The sequence below is a fragment of the Aquila chrysaetos genome, chromosome 16 (genome assembly GCF_900496995.4).
Source record: "Aquila chrysaetos chrysaetos chromosome 16, bAquChr1.4, whole genome shotgun sequence".
Lineage (NCBI taxonomy): Eukaryota > Metazoa > Chordata > Aves > Accipitriformes > Accipitridae > Aquila > Aquila chrysaetos.
In genome coordinates this window covers 12,595,650-12,612,590 of record NC_044019.1, presented here as the reverse complement: position 1 = coordinate 12,612,590, position 16,941 = coordinate 12,595,650, and the positions used below count along the sequence as shown (strand labels likewise).

The following is a 16,941-nucleotide window of genomic DNA, read 5'->3' as shown; positions in this document are numbered from 1 at the left end:
TGCAAAACCCCCCTCATTTTCAGGGAAACTGGCCTTGTGGCTTCTCCTCTAACACCCTCCAGTAATTTGGGAGAGACAGATGAAAGGAGGACATGCAAGAGAAGCAAAAGAAAAAAATACGAGCAAGTACGAAAGGGGAAACACTTTCCAGAACATCTGCTCTTGGCAGCGCAGGCTGGATTAGCACACGAAAAAAGAAACTGCAGCAAGTAGTGTGATTTCAATCAATTATCCCAGCATTTCTCTGTCACTGCTGAAAAAAAAATTTGCTTTGGAGGGAGATCAAACCATTTGATTCTGGTACATGGGAAAAAAAAAATTAAAAAAAATCCTATTTCTTGTCTCCCCATTCTGTATCTAAAGCATCTCCAGGAAGGCAGGCTGGGGAGAGACTGCCTTCAGCTTCGTGGAAGAGCATCCTGTGCCCACATGATAGGAGATGACTGTCCCCCCAAGGGGCTGCAAACCCAGGTGGAACGGAATCCTGCTGGGAGCGGCTCTCAGGGGCTGGGATCATTCAGCGCTTCCCTCCCAGCCCGCGCTGCTCCTGAAATGCCCCTGACCGAGGCGGGGAGAAGCAAGCCGCCTGCCTTGGGAGCGGGGACCTCCAAACAGCCCATTCATCATCAAGGCTGCAAAAGCAGCTGAGGCCAACAGACTGCCGCCGTTCATTTTAAACTGCAAAATTATTTTTAGGGGCTGAGGTCATCGCTCTTGTATTGGCAAATCCTAAATTTCTCAGCTTTATGCTCTGATGGCCAAGCACCTTCTCCCCAGTGTGGAAAGCAACAGCCATGGGATCCCTCCCTACTCAGGCTTCACTTTTTTTGCTGTCGGTTCAATCGCACATCTTGGACTCTTCAGGATTCACAAACTAACATCTGCAGGAGGCACAGCCCCTCTGCAAAGGTTAATTAGCTCACTGAAGTTGCTAGGAAACAGCACCCTGCCTGCATAATAATATGTTTAGCCACGGAAGAGTTTATTAAGGTGAAGTCATGCTTTCTCCAGTGAACGACTACAAGGGTGTTCCCATTCATGGCCGAGCTGGTCATCTGTGGCCTACATGCATGTGGAAACTGAGCGGGCCACCACCTACTTACACAGCTGGCTTACGTCTCTTAGTAAAGTAAACACATTTCCTTCTCTGCCAGAGAGTCTAACCTTGGCTTTAAGCACAAGCAGTCCCCTTCTCTCCTCCAAACCCTCGACGGCCGAGTGATCAACACCCAGCCCACTGCTTGCTGCAGCGTGGCCATGGTTCCCATACGCTGGCAGTTTCGCTCTTCGAGACCAAAATCTGCACGCGTGCAAGCACATGTGACCGTAGCGAAGGGAAGGTGAGCAGAAAGGGAAGGTGAAAAGCTGCAATTTTCAGTCCTACCCTTTAGCTAACCCCCTCCAGCCAGAGGACCTCATCCAAGCAAGCAGTCCCTGGCAGGGTGCCTGGGACGGACACCCGACTTCTACCCCTCACGTGTGCGCAGCATATTGATCAGCAGCAAGCTCAGTCCTGGCAGACAAACAGCCCGAAGTGGGTTATATGGTACTGGCAAAGAGCAGGAAGCATCAAGCGATCCCGTTAACGCAGACGCCGGCTCTCCCCGTACGGCATTCCCTCCCTTTGGGGCCATGCAGCTGGGTTCGCTCTTTGCTCTCTGGCACCTAGGACGTGCAGATGGCTTTCCTTCGTGACTTCATACATGAATCAGCTCACACGCTGACTGACAGTGTGGCAGCAAGGAGGAGACCCAAGCGAGACAGAGCTATTTTTATTCCAGACATTGCACTATATACCGTAAGGGGCAGCTGCTACCATCAAGTGCTCACATTTAAAGTTCATCAGCCTGGCTGAGAGGAGTTAGGTGACCTGCCCGGGTCACACAGCTAATCCAAGCCCCCGTGACTCAGTCCAGGAGCAGCTCATGAGCAAAAGAGCTCATGTCGGGATCTGCTGCGGTTCTGCCCCAGCCTCCCAGCCCCACAAACGCAGGATTTGGAGTCATCTTACTTGGTCTTTGTTGACAAATCCCCAAATTCCAGCCGCAACTTCACAGGCAAACAGGATCACCAGGCAAGTGAAGAACTGCAAAGACAAATCAAGAGAGGGTCACTTAACATATCTGGCTACAGGCAAAAGCAGCAATTACGTGAGTAGAGGTGTGGAGTGGCACTCCTACTGATGGAGATCAGAGCAAGGTGCCACCTGACTTCAGACCATTTTATCTCTCATACACGCGCTTAGCCCAAATGCATTTTCCTATAATGCATCGGATGCCACCCCACGTCCAGACTTCCCGCTGGGATGGCTGCGCAGGGATTAGCAGAGCCCTTCCCACGCAGGGACTGGCAGGAATGAGGATGCCCCGTGCACCACAAGACACATTGCTCCTCTTCATGCATCTGCAGGACCATCCAGACAAGCTTCTTGCTCTGCCACAGATGCTCTGAGGATGGGAATTGCCAGTGGAGGGTTAAAAGCACATTTCAGCTGCTGAGGAGCTGTGGGGCGTCAGGGTGTGATTTATGGCCGGCTCTCTTGGCATCCACAGCCCTGCAAGGCTACTGCAGTTTTTTGCATAAATACTAACACTGATGTTTTCCCACAGTCCCACCCTGTTCGTGCAATTCCAGCACTCTTCCCTGCCATCCCCCCAAAGCCTCCCTCCATCTTTTTGTTCAGATCCCAGGAACACGTTGTGACAGTCGGTCTGTTAGACTGGGAATGGGAAGCTGTAAAGCTCATACATCAGAGTCAAGTGAAAAGGCTCAGACAGGCACGCTCCACACGCAGCCAACACTACCTCCGCAACAACATCACCCTCTGTGACTTCTTCCTGGGAAAAGCCCCAAACTGGGAGAGTTACCATGGAAGTAAAGAAGCAAGAGGTGAATGCGGTCAGGGGAAGACAAAATCACAGTATGGGGTGAGACGACAGTCCCTGGCTTCTGGGCAGTCTCTGTTCCAGACAGATTCAGGACATTTTCTTCAACAACAGAGGAAACGGGAGTTTCTAGAATGATGCTACGACCTGGCTCTCACGTGCAAGAGCAAAGGGTTAACAGCAAAATGGAAAAAGGACTATTGATCTGACAGCAGGAAAGGACTTTCGACATCCCTGTCCAGTCCCTGAACAACCAACTCCTATTTAAACACCTATCTACCCCTGATTCTCCAGGAACATCTTTGGGGGAGTGGGTCCCACGTCCCCCCAAGGAATCGCAGCACCCTAAGCTGTGGGCATGACGCCACTGTGATTCTCTGGTTAAGCACTAGGGCTCACTCTTGCAGTGGCTACCCTCCAGTGAAGGATGGCTCATTTATCCCAGATTTGGAGGTACAACCTCCTGCAGACTCAGTTCTGCAAGCTGGCTGCAAAACACCAGAGATGCTATGGGAACACGGCGGTGCTCCTGGCCGGGCGGTCGGATGTGCCCCAGCCCCTTCCCGGGGAGCAGAGCCCGCTCCATGCCGAGCGGCTCCCTCCTGCCTTCCTTGGGTCTTGCCGCTCAGCTTCCATGCTGCCTTCGGCACAGGATTTTGATAGCGTGGAGCTGCCTGGTACTTTTCCCTTTTGCAATAAGCCTATAGTCACTCCATCATATAATCTGGCTGCAGGAGAGGGGGGAGCGGCTGCTTCCCTGCACCACCCTGAGAACGCTGCCTGGAAATGTCCTTGGAGCGAGGTGGGAACCTTGGCCAGCGGAAAGCGTCATCACGAGGCACCTCCAGCCTTCTCTTGGCAAGCCAAGGTGCGAGCAAACATGGGCAGCAAACAGCAGCTAGAGCTGCTAATTTCAGCCAAAGCAGCCGGTTTCCCTGTCAGGCCTCAGGTACGTTGTACCATCTGCCCTTCTAATCCTCTTTCCAACTTCAAGAGGGAGTGAGGGGTAATTCAGGTTCTGTAATCACTTGCGTTAACAAAAAAAAAATAATCCAAAGCTACCAGACCCTGCTACAACAACCCGTCGGATTTGTGCGCGGGCTCCTCCTATTCTCAGCAGCAGTGATAATGCCTCCAAACTCCGACAGCAGCTCTCATCCACCAACGTTCAGAAGTGCTTTACAAAAGCTGGTAAGAAGCACACCCTTCTTATTGGGAAACAGAAGCAACTACAGATGAAGCCATCTGCGAAAGCGAGGGAAAGCAGCTCCATTTCTCTCTGTCCCAGCTGAATCCACACCCATGGGTCGCTACACCACAACCAAGAATCTTCCAGCCCAATGAAGCCATGTGCTGGAAAGTCCTTCCTTTTTTTTTTTTTTTTTTTATGTTTTACCCCTCCAATTTTTATTTTTTTTTTTTGTATCGAGTTTAAAGCTGAACCACATGTGAGAACTTGCTTTAAATAAATGGGTCTCCCTTACCCCCAAGGCAGAGGCTTTTGGTGTGGCTACAGTTTATACCATTAAGCTCATCCCGTGCCAGGAATCCCGAGCTGCTGCCTCACGTCAAGGATGCCTGTAGCACTTCAGTACTGAATTTTCCAGGATGTACCTAGACGTCCTCACTAAGACATTGTGGGAAATCTTTGCTGTTTCCTTGTCCAGACAGATAAAAATAGTAGATGATTCCTTAAAAGAACTGGAATCGCCACAGGCAGCCTTGAAACGGAGTCAAAGGGGAAGCTGTAGGGGACATCAGGTAAGAAAGAGGGTTTAGTGGGTGCTTGGTAAGACACAGCCAGACCATGGTGAGGACAAAAGCATGGGGGGGTGGTTTCCCATATAACAGAGAAAATGAATCTCCAAGAATCTTGCTGTTCACACCTCTTCTGCTATGCTGCTGGCTTCAGCCTCCGTCCCGCAGCCAGGCAGGAGCAGGAGCTTGCAGCATGCCTGCCAGCCCAGTCGGAGCTCCAGCAGGGCAGGCAGAGCCGCCTTCAGCCGAACAGCGCTGCCTCGCTCCTTGCAGAGGTCAGCTAGTTCCCACCTACGTGCTCATGCGTCCTCCCAGCCCCCTTGTTGGAAAAGCCTCCAGCAAGGGAGCCGCAGCCACGTGCCGCCCGGCAGGACATCACGGTGCAAGCGGCACCCAAAACTTTGCGCCTTACCGTTCCCAGAAGGCACTGAGACTCCTGAATAGCACCGTAGCATCCCAGGAACCCCACGAACATCATGACAGCTCCGACCGCAATCAGGATGTAGATTCCTGCAAGGGAGAGCGAGAAGCAGACGCGTCACCGCAGAGCTTTGCACGGCAGCATCCTAGCGCCTGGCCAGACACGCTGGCTCCCCGGGGCGGCTCGCTATGGGCGTGCAGAATTGAGGAGATACGAGCAGAGGTGGCGGCAGGCACAGTAGAACAACACAACATACACGAGTCGGGTCTCAAAGCGTTTGAAGCTGCTAACACTGAAACTTTAAAAACCCCATTGTCTCCAAAATCAGAGGAGACGCAGAGAGCTCAAGCGGTAATAGGCAAAGGACGTAGCAGGCAAGGCAGAGGCTTTACGGCATCCTCAGAGCCGTATTATGGGAGTGCCCATGGCACGCTGTTTTAAATATTTAAGCAGAGGAGATGAGAATGATTAGTTAGCATATCTTTTAAAATAAACAAAAGGCATATGGTTTATTTATATTAAACATCATACAAATATTTATCCGGCTAACATTTTAAAGACAGACGAGCCACAGAACTAAGGCAAAAGCACTGCTTAAGCATCTCATTTAATATAATCTGGCTTTTGTTTGTTATAGGTTCTTCTACAGAGAAGATGACATTTTACTTCGACTTATTAAATCTGCACAGCCAACTTACTCCATAACTAGTTCAAAGCTTGGAAACGAGGCATTGGGGGGGGGCTTAGAAAACAGAGGAATGAAACTTTATTCATTCAGGAAACAAGAGCTTAGCTGAAGGCTCATGTCTGCTGCTGCAAGTAATCACCGACGGTCCCACCAACCAAGAGACTGGTGAGGCCATGGTGATTACTTCGCCAAATGCTACCAGCTCAGTTAAATTTGTTTCCTTTTCCAAAAACACAGCTTTCTGCTGGTGTATCCTGTATATTTAGTGCATTTTTGGTTAACTAATATTCTCAAGTATTGTGGTTTTTCTACTTTCTAAGTGAATCCTATTTTCCATCTAAAAGCAATTTGACACATGCAAAAAATAATCAAAGAAATAATTACAAATGAGGCAAGACTGCAGTCACCATTTTTAACTGACAGTGAGGAAAAAAACAAAAATCACAATGAGAATAAACGTACATGGGGCATCCCAGAGGTAACAGCAATACAGTGAATCTTGCTAGTGCTTGGGAGACGCATCCCTTCAACGAAATGTTTTCTTCTGCTATGAGTCAAAATGTTTTTATAGTTATTAATCAGCTTGTCCACTCCCCTTTAGGTAAGCACTAAAGTATAAACAGAGCTCGAGATTAAAACTGCTTGTACGTGCCTGTCATGTTTAAGGTTTTTCTTATCTTTGTAGCTTTTAAACAATCTTACGATAATTAAAGTGCAAAGTCTAAAGGGCATGCACTGACAGTAGAGTTAAGCCAAGTTAAACCTTTCGTTAAAAAACGAGATAGGTAATAACGGTCTCGACTTGTTTAAAATCCCGTTACGGACACGTCAAACTTGGGAAAGGGTCGGCTTCGGCTCCCACTTCTCCCCCCTTTAAAACAAAAGTCACCACCGCCCAGACAACGCAAGCGCTAACGCCAAGGGCCAACTCGGCGAGAGGCGGCGGCGGAAACGCCGCCCAGCAGCCCCGGCGCTGGGACCCTCCGGGCGGCGTTCCTCACCGGCACCGCGCTCGCACAATGCCTCCCGCTATATTTAGGTGCCGCAGGAGGGAGGAAGCCAGCTGCAAGGGAAGCGCCGGCACAATGGAGCGCGCTGACCCCGCAGGAAGCCCTTCTTCACAAAACCTGACGGCATCTGCGGCCGGCGACACCGACATCCTCACGGTGACACCGCCAGCAAAAGGAGGAAAAAAAAAACAAAAAAAAAAACCCACGGGCTGCACCTCCTGATGCGTATCGAAGGGGCTTCAGCAGCGCCCGGGAGCCACAAAAACCCAACGGCAATTGGGTTGTTGAAGCTCCCTAACAGGGGACGGGACGCCTCCGTGCTTGAAGGTGTCAAGAGAGGGGAAAAAACAAGCAAAAGAACCCCCCCCCCCCAGAATTCGTGGAAAGGACAGGCCAGCAGTTAAAGTTTTGGGGCTTTCTGAAGTAGCGTTAGGTGATTTTATCCCAACGGCTGGAGATGACGCGGGGCGGAGCGGCGGTGGCAGCCAGGCGGAGAGCCAGCGTGGCGAGCAGCGGGCTGGGGTGTGCGCGGGGCAGAGGGGCCCCAAAGGGGCCGGGGGCGATGGGAAGGCAGGAACGCATCCTGTCAAATGAAGGCTGTCTGCTGGACACCTGCCAAGCTCCAGAGGGGCCGATGGAGATTTTCGGATGCTACGTAACTGCTGTTTCACGAACAACGACGTATCAGTAGCGGTCTCTCAAAAAAAGGTCTGCTTATTGTCACCAGAATCTGCTAATGCCCAAGAACCAGCCCTCACCACTCCAGCTTGTACCAGCGATGCTGCTGGTTTAGGTTTTTCAACCCAAACCGTGTCAGGTTTTTCCATCTTACAGCCTTGGGTGGCTCCACTGGAGAGTCCTTATCACAAGTCCCTCTGGGGAAATCAACTTTGCTCATCCCTGAGTGCAGCAGCTTCTGACTTCTCCTCCCATTAGGTCAGCAGAGAGAAGACAAAGCTGGCCTGGGGGCAAGTCCTTTCAATGTCTGAGAAGTCACCATTCATGCTAACCACCCCAGTAGATGAGTAACAAGCAGATGCAGCACATCTGGAGACCAAGCAGTGTGATGCTGCAGGGACCCCAACGACCAGGTCACTCCCACGGGTGGACAGAAGATTTTATTCTCAAATTCTTCAAAATAAACACTAAAGGCAACTTCCAAGTTGAACAAGTATAGCCAGGAGATTACAGAATCACAGAGCAGCCCAGGTGGGAAGTGACCTCGAAAGATCATCTCATCCAACCTTTTGCGAGAAAGGCAGCCTAGATGAGACTATCTAGCACCCTGTCCAGTTAGATCTCGAAAACGTCCAGCGATGGGGACTGTACCACAGCCCTGGGGGGGTTGTTTCGGTGAATGATTGTTCTCGCTGTAAAAAATGTCTGTCTTATCTTGAGATCTCAGGAAAATGTAAGAGCCACTGGTGGCTAGGAAAATTTGGTCTGAAAATAGCAATAGGAGATAAAAGCCCAGCGAGAACCTCAGCTGAGACTAAGAGGGAAGAGAGACATTTGCCATTTTATACAAGTCTTCCGGAGGCCTCTGTCCTTGCTGCTTGGTGGGATTTGTGCAGCTTCAGAAAAAGAAGACCAAACCCAACCTGCTGAACTCCCACCCCAGACAGGCTGTGCAGACCTCGGACAGACAAGCAAGGTCCTGGCTTCCCGCTTCTCTCCTCGCTCGTGCTTCGCCAACTCCTCGCCAGAGCCAGTGCCGCTGTCAAGCAAGCAAACAGCAAGAAGTAAAGGAGGGAAGGGAAGAAGCCGTGCATCACGTGCGGCTTCCTGACCGGAGCCCAGCGGATGCGACCGGTGGGGTGGGAGCAGCAGGAACGCGCAGCCAGGCGGGGGAGAGGGCGGCGATGACTGGCCTGAGCTCAGAAAAACACAAAAAACCCTGGAAGGCTTTTGGGATAAAGGCCAGCTTCATTCCCAGGCACAAACAAGTGGCCGTTATGGAGTCGCCTTTTGTTACCTAGGGCCAGAGCACTACAGCCTCCTGGGAGGCAACGGAGCGGGACTCTGCTCCGGAGTCTATTTAAAAACAAGGACAAAATATTTAACGCAACAATAGCGTCTTGTACGATGAATGCTAGCGGTGTTTCTCCATGGAAATGCCACGCTGAAGGCTGCAAAAGCAAACGAAGGCAACCAAAGCGCCCAACCACACGCTTGGATGGTGTTTGTTTTCCCACACCCATCCTTCCCTTCAAGGGATGGGGCTGGTGGGAGGGTCTCTGCCTCCAGACGGGGTGCCAGGCAGCTGGGGGGCTATTTCAGAGCAATCACAGCCCAGCTGGGAACGACCAAGCCTTTTTCCCAGAAAGCAGCCTGACAGATCTTAGCTTTCATTCCTGGCAGACGGCAAGGCTGACGGCCAGCATGGTTTTGGGCTCCGTGTCTGTGAGCAAGGCACCTGTCATCCCCATTCTGAATGGCGCCTTATCCTTAAAGTCAGGGGAGACTCCCCCCAGCACAAGCCTCCTCACTATGTAAGCACAGTGATGGAATTAACTCCTGCTAGCCTGTCCTGGATGAGAAACTCTTCACCAAAGCAGCATCTGCTCCTTCAGGGCTGGACCCGAACTGGCACAATTCTGCACGACCAAGGCTCCATCTGCCTTTCACACGCCACTTCCCAGCTCGTTTGTATTGCAGCTTTCTCAGGGGTTTTAAAACCAGAAATGCTGCTTGCCATAAACAAAAAATAAAATCAGGGAGGTAGAAAATGCAAACCGCAGTGCCTACAGTCATGCTGCTCCCTCCAACAGCAGCAGTAGATAACCCTGGGAATAGCCCGAGCTGCAGCAACAGTTACAAGTGAGCAAATCGTTTATAGGCGTTCACGGTACCAACATGCCTCCACATCTTTGAGCAACGCTACAGTGTGATTTCTAACCGTACGGCACAGTTCTCGGGTAAGGCAGCAGTAAGCAAGGTTGCTAAAGCTGCCACATGAACCAGCCGCCCGTGAAAGCAAGCTGTGAGCCACAGGCCTGTATCTTGGAGTTGGGGACGTCACAGGATGACTTGCAGAGACGAGTGGTGTCAATATTGCCTGGAGTCCTCTATCTCCTTTTGAGATGGAGCCTTAAAACAGAAAGCTTTAGGAAAGAGGGCCAACCAGTCTTAGCTTCACCTCCTCGTTACGGAGAGATTCAGGGTCCTGTCTGAATTCAAAGCAGGAGCACAGCAACTGCGATATGATCTCTTCACTCAAGAGCATCAGGACATGATGCATCAGAAAAAGCAGCAGCAATGGACCAAACACCGTCCCCGTTTCCCTGATACAACCAGGGCGCATGCCATGGGCTTTAGCCACATGGAAAGCCCCCAAACATCAGACCCGGGGGACTGATAGTCATTGAGCACTTCTCTCTGGATGGTGCTAGGTGTGGGAAAGGAAAAAAAAGGCAGCCAAGAGGCCAGCTTAGCTCCCGGCTCATGCAGATGATACCTCCATGGAGGGACCTTTGCCTCCAGGCCAGGTAGGAAGCTGGGTGCTCAGTTCTGGGAGCAGGGAAGGGAGCAATAAAGGCTGTATTCAAAGTCGATACTTGCTCTGCGATTAAAGCAGCATAGCTGGTGCCTGCAGGGTTGTAAAACCCATGTCCTGTCCCTGCTGAGAAGTAAAAAAAACAAGTAGAAAAAAACAGACTTAAAAAAAGGACATGATGAAAAACAAAGAAAAGGAGGAACAAGCACAGCAGAGTCCCTCTAAAACAAGCAGGGAGTGGGCCAGCCCTCCTCCCGTGCCCCACCATCCCCATCAGAGATGCTGTGCAGCTCCAGGCATGGGCATTCCCGGGCAGCGCCCTACCTCTCCCCCCATTTCGATCCTCTCCCGTCAGCTTTAACTTGTTAAGCTAATGGAAGCCAGTCTCTTCCCCCAGGTCACCATGGCAATGCTTCCAAAAGACAAAAAATTAAAAAAACAAAAACAAAAACAAAAAAAACCCAACACCCCCCCCAGCATCACACCATGCTTCCCAGGAAGCCCGGGCGGCTCTCCAAGCCATGCCTGCCCTCCCCGCGGCATGTGCTTTAAAAAGGGGCTGAGAGCAGAAAGAAGAGAGATTTTCATGTTTATTCTCCCGACAGACAGGCTCCCGGGGGGCAGACTGCACATCCAAGAGTTTTGCAAGCCTCCGAGGGAGGGCGGGAGGGCGGGCTGCAGTGCCCACCCTGCTGTGGCTCCTAGCCTGGAGATGCTGAACATCACAGGGCTCACCACCACCCCTGCTGCAGGGAAGAGTGGGACCATCAGACGGTGGTGGGAGGGGGACTCCATCCTACCCCACACCACCAATCCTGGAAGAACATCCTCTCCGTAGCCAAAAAAACCCCACGACCATGACGTGCTTCCTTGCAACTTGGGGGCAAGCTCCAGGCAGGGAGCGGAAAGTCCCTCCAGGACGGCGTAGGGGTGGGAAAGGGGTGGCTGCGCCAGCCAGCCAGCGAGGGAGGGTCTCCTCGATATTTTTGTCCAGCTGGCCGGTGGAATCGGCCCAGCAGAGCCAACAGCGCTTTCTTGGAAGTGGGGCGAGAGAGAGGGGGCGGAAAAAGAGAGGGTTTGCTGGCAGACGACAACTGGGAAGCCCATCCACCCCCCTCCACCCCCTTTCCCAAGAAAAACATTGCCGCTCTGTGGCTGCTAATGGCTTCCAGATGGAGCAACAGTGTCGCAACGCATGGAGAGCCCTCCTGGGGCTGCGTGGCTCACCTGGGGGGATGAAAGGCTGTACGTGCTGCCCTTGTCTGCGAGAACAAGGTGAGGAGGCGGCAAACGACACACCTCTGTCAGAAAAGCAAAGGGGAGGTGCAGAAAGCCCCAAACAACGTCCTCGGGTGCACAAAGCCGGACCCAAGTCGACTCCACGCAAAGATGCCACGGTCAGATTTCTCCTGCCTACCCAGGAAACACTGGAAGAAGTCCTGAGTTTTGTAACGTCAGCGTACCCGCGAGAGCTGGGAGGAGGTCTACTGCACATCTCCAGGACCGGGATGGACGACGGCAGTCCAGGTCCGGCACAGGAGACCCAGGCTGGAACACGCCGGCCCACCCCTCCGCTGCCCCAGCCGACACCACTTCTGGACACCTCTACGTGCCCCGGGGTCTCAGCCGCTGACAGAGCCCAAATCCCGCCGGAGGATTTCTTGGGGGCTTTGCATGCCTGAACACATGGCAGGTTTTCAAAGGAAAACCATCAGAGCTATGGGTTTAAACAGCTCTGAAGAGCAAGAAGCCACCTTTGGCGCAGGTCCCCGGCAGCAGAGCCAACGGGAGGGGGCAAAGGAGGAGGACAACTACATTATTTGTAGTCAGATAGATCTGAACGCAAAATAACCCGACGCCACTAATTTATGGCCTTACATCAGAACCAGTTTTAGTCTGCAGAGTAAATAAATCGCAGGAGTCGGTCACGATGAACGTAGACTGAATTGCAATTAAATACAAGTTGCTTTTTTAATAGAAATTTAATTCTATGATAAGAACACACAAAAAAAGGATTGCTTGTATTGTCAGCTATATGATGTAAGCCAGATACTTAGAGGGAAGTACTGACAAAGTGTTTTGCCTCACAACTACTATTTTAAAAAGAATTCCACTATTATTGAAGGAGTTGATCTGAAAGTGATTAGAGGAAAATCTAGAACCAGTAAATCTCAGCCTTTTTTTCTTTAAGGGATTAAATAATTAAATTGCCCTTAACTGTAAAAAAGTTTACTTCCAAGAGAGAAAAGTGCATGTACTTCTATTTAAAAAAATCCCCACATCTATATTGTTTTTTTAAGTAATCCATTTTGCTCACTGTGGTTCAAGGCGAAACGCAAACCTTGGTTTTCACTCCCAAGCTCGCAAGCCTGGCCACAGCTTGTGTCTCTACCGGCAAACCACCGACACATGGAGCCTTGAAGAAGTACAGCACAAACGGGCGAGAGAACGCGGTGCTGAACCAGCCGCGTGCATCTGCAGGGATCGCTGCAGCACCTCACACCAAAACAGATGACAGGTTTTCGCCAGTGTTTATTACAGGACCCAGAGACCAGGGCTCTTGGGCTCTTCTCTAGCCCTTTCACAACAAGTTTAGCAAAAGATTTACTGTTGAGTCTAACCCCACAATATAGAGAAGTTGGCACCACCTTTGAAAGATGCCTAATACTTCTGGAGGGACGGGGACAAGGATGGGAGCACGAAGAGAAGCCAAGAACTCCCCATTGCTCACAGCAGGTCTGCACCCACTGCAGCACTGCTGGCTTCCAGAGCCTTTGCACCTCAGCAGAGCTCAGTGCAACCTCCTCTGCAACAAAAAACGCACCTCTGAAATCCTGGACATCACTTCTTTTTGTCCAAGGCAGTCCTGAAAGGCTAATTAAGAAAAAAGCTGCTGTTATGAATAGAAGGGACAGCTCCTCAGTGACTGCTTAGCCAACACAAGTCTGTTTGGATGATGCGCCGGGATGCTCTGCACAGCTGGCCACATCTGGGACCCACAGCAAGAGTGGCCAAAGCATCCTCACATGCCCGAGGGACAGTGGGCAAGCCCTGGGGAAGCTCAGGCAGGCGTCCCCGATCCCCACCCACGTACGCACTGCCGCTCAGCAGTCTCTTCCCTCCACGAGGGTCAGACCCCTGAAGCCAGCAAAGCCTTATGGTGGTACTTTCAAAAAACCTGAGGATACCTACAAAAGCTTGCCAGCGATGGACGTTGTGCTGACTTCAAGGACAAGCATGCAGATGCAATTGCAGTTCAACTCCAATGCGTACTTGTTTGTGAGAAAGACTTTGAAGCATCCCTGTGCTTTCTGGCCCATTTCTTCCAGCCCAGACTGTGTGAAAAGCAGCTTGAACTCATTTCCAGGGCAGAAATCATTATCCTGGATTGTATTTGTATGGAGCAGTATGGTGAAGAGAGTCTGTGATTCACCTCGTTAGAGAGCCTGCGTTCCCATTAGCCAGTCTCCCCTCCAGTGCTACTGCAACACACCGCTTCCCAGGCAGGCTCACGGCCTTAAAATCAGCCCAAAGCCATTGCTGCCCCCGGCTGTCACCCCCTTGTCTCCCACAGGCTTTGCTGCCTGACCTGCTCGGGAGCCAGATCCACCATCATCAGCCTGGTTGCTAGGGGAAAAAAAAAAAAACCAAAATAAAAAAAAAAAAAAACCACCCAAAACCCCACCCTGTTGCCTGTTGGGGCAGTGATACCCAGCAGGACGGCAGAGAAAGGGAGCAGCGGCAGCAGCAGCCTCGGTGGTGGCCAAGTTTAACCCACCACTGCATGCCTGTCCAAAACCTTCCACCCCTCCGAAGCAGCGCTGGTGCCGCCGTGCTCCAGGGAAGAGACGCTGCCCAGCAGAGGATTTACTAATAAAACACAAAAAAACCTGAACAGAAGCAAAACCAACCCCCTGCTCACCCCCAAAAGGTACACAGAAAACCGCGCCCCAGCTCTGGAGGCCTTTGCACTTTTCCTTGTGGCTGGCCCCGCTCCCAGGGCCGAGCTAATTAGAGCCACGGGTCGTGTCACCCTGTCACTTGCTATGAGCAGCTGGAGGCAGATTTCCTATTTTGGATCTGGCAGGCGAGAGCGAAGCCGAGACCATCCGGATTCCGCGCTCTGCTCCTCACCGGGCAGCTTCGGGGAAAGCACGGGAAGGGCGGGCAGCAGGGATGAGTGCCCGGCGATGCTCCCAGCGCACAGGCAGCCCAGCGAGGGGGCAAATGTGATATCCAGGAGTGGGGATTTAAGGCAAACAAGGGCCGAGGCTTTTGTCCCCACCCTGCTGACAGCATTTCGCCCACAGCGGCCGTCTCCGGGTATCACATAACCAAATCCTTGGAGGATGGGGAACCTGGCTTTCCCCTGTCCCGTTATCTTCACTATCACCCCACCGAGATGGGGCAAAAGCAGTAAGTTCAGTGTCGCTTGCCTCTTCAAGATCCCCAAGGGCTCTTAAAACCACTGACACCACCGCACCAACTTATTGTGGAGAGATCAGACTGCTCCAGTTTGTACCCGTATCCAGAGAGATGGACCAGCTCAGCCTTTTCCCACGGGCTCTCATAACTCGTTGAGTCAGTTTTGTTTTGTTTTGGTTTTTTTTAAATGGTACTTTATGTGTAGGGTCAATAAATATCTAAGAAGTGGTTAACCAGTTGTTAGCATCCAACTTATCAATGCCTCTAGCTATCTTGAAAGATGTTCTCTGATCTGCTATCAACACCTTGCCCAGCCTCCAAACACGCAGAGCACTTCAGACGCAGCGTTATGCAAGGGCAAGAAGGATTTTAGTTTTTCCAGCTAAAAATAAAGCAAACAAACGCGTATTAGACCATAAGCCTAGCTCAAATGAAGAGCAAGTGTTTCCCTTTATAGTCACAAAAGCACGAAACTACAATGCTCTAGCTATCCTCATCCCTGGTACCGCTTGGTCTTTACAGTGCTGAAGCAGTTAACTTGTCATTTGCTGGAGTGTTGGGTCCACAGCCAAAATGGAAGTTCCAAAAGCCAAGCCTGCAACAAGCGGTTAGGGGATCAGACGGTTTGCGAGCCGTGCTGAGGAAAAGCCCGTGAAGAAAAGCTCGTTTAATAACCTCCCAAGCCAGCCCACAAGACGACTCGCTGGATGCGGTGCCAAAACGCCGGGGCTGGGGAGCGGGAGGGTTCCGCTTGTGGGAAACCCCGACCCAGGAGCTCCCTCCTCACAGGCTGCAGAGGTGAGCGGGGAACAGTTGCCTGCGCCCACGGGAGCTGCAAGAGGGGCTGCTGCAGCCGTCCGGTGCGGCTGCAGGGGAAGCTGAGAGCGAGGACCGCTCCCCTCCTGCTCCTGCAGCAGCCTGAAGGCAGATAAGCATCACACCTGGTCCCCTGCTAGCTGCCCTGCTCCCCACACCCTCCTTCTCCCACTTCCCCATCGCCATCAAATCCCACACACCAACCGGCTGTGTTAATTGTTCTTCCGCTGCCGTGACACACAGACACCGTGGGAAAACAACCTTTAACAAAACAGCTCCAACTTTGGGGCAGGGGAAAGGACACAGAGAGAAACCAGGAGACACCAAAGCACTGCTTTCCCACTCCCCCTCCTCACTAAGTACAAACCCCATGGTGCAAGTTTTCCTCCTCCGACAGTTTTTATTTCTTTCCCCTGTCCTGCAGCACTGCGCCAAAGCCTGGCCAGCCTTGAAAAGCCTCCTGACAGATCCCGGGACTGGCGCCCCGTGCCAGACACCAAAAAGTGGTTTGCAAGGAGGAAAAAAAAGAACAAACAACAAACCAAAAAAACCCAACAAAAAAAACCCAAAACAACCAAACCAAAAAAAAACCAGCTCTGGAGGCCAACCCCAGAGAGGTTCCTGCTCCTGAAGCAGGAACATCGTGTGCATGTGTATGTTGGATGCCAGACGAGAAAAAGGAGGGAGTATCAGTTGTAGTGGGGCAAAAAAAAGCAGGGGGGGAAGCAAAAAGAAATCCCGGTCTTCAGACTCCAGAGGGCTGGCTGGGAGAGGCAGCAGCTGAAAGAAATGCTCTGCCGTTATTACTGCATGGAAATTACAGCTGCCAGAAGGAATCCAGGCTGATCTGTTGCTGAATATAACTTTAAAAAGACAGCCAGCCTCAAATCATGGGCCGTTCATGGGCGTCAGAAAGCCAGCGCAGCGGTGGGACTCACGGCCTGTTCCCCATCGCCTTCTAAATAGCAAAGGCCAAGGACAGAGACAAAATAAAAAGGGGTGGAAGAGCAAAAGATGCCCAAGAGGTGGGAGGGGAGGACTCGGCCCCCGCGCTCCAGGTCCCCCAGGTTTTGGGAGAAATGCATTAACTAGGGAGACATCAGTAGTCGGTCCCCAGAAGGAAGGAGCTCCTGGAAAGGAGAGAGTTTAACTTCTTAAGAGAGCTCCCCTTTTCTCTTTTTAAAATTGAAATCTACAAAGGGGAAATGCCGTAAATACAGCTCTGGGGATGAGGCAGGAGAGGGGAGACAGCAAGAGAGAAAAACCCACTGCTATTTACAGCGGGAGCATCTACTGTAACCAGGCACAGCCAGGGAGAGGGCTCAGGCATGCCATTTCATGGGCAAGCAGAGAAAACCAGAGGAAAACCCTTTCCAGAAGGTAATTTCAGCTACAGGTGAGAACAGGACATCGGATCAGACGGGTCCTCGCCCCAGCTTGCG

General features: G+C 51.6%; 1 protein-coding gene across 2 annotated transcripts in view; it reads right to left on the bottom strand.

The window, feature by feature from the left end:
• CD81 (CD81 molecule) overlaps positions 1–16,941 on the bottom strand; it is a 44,727-nt gene that overhangs the window by 6,541 nt on the left and 21,245 nt on the right. For both annotated transcript variants that reach the window (XM_041128955.1, XM_030038153.2), the window contains 2 exons: positions 5,056–5,153; positions 2,012–2,086 (listed from right to left, as the gene is read on the bottom strand). In XM_041128955.1, the coding sequence (XP_040984889.1) occupies positions 2,012–2,086; positions 5,056–5,153 (173 nt within the window). The remainder of the gene's footprint in view (positions 1–2,011; positions 2,087–5,055; positions 5,154–16,941) is intronic.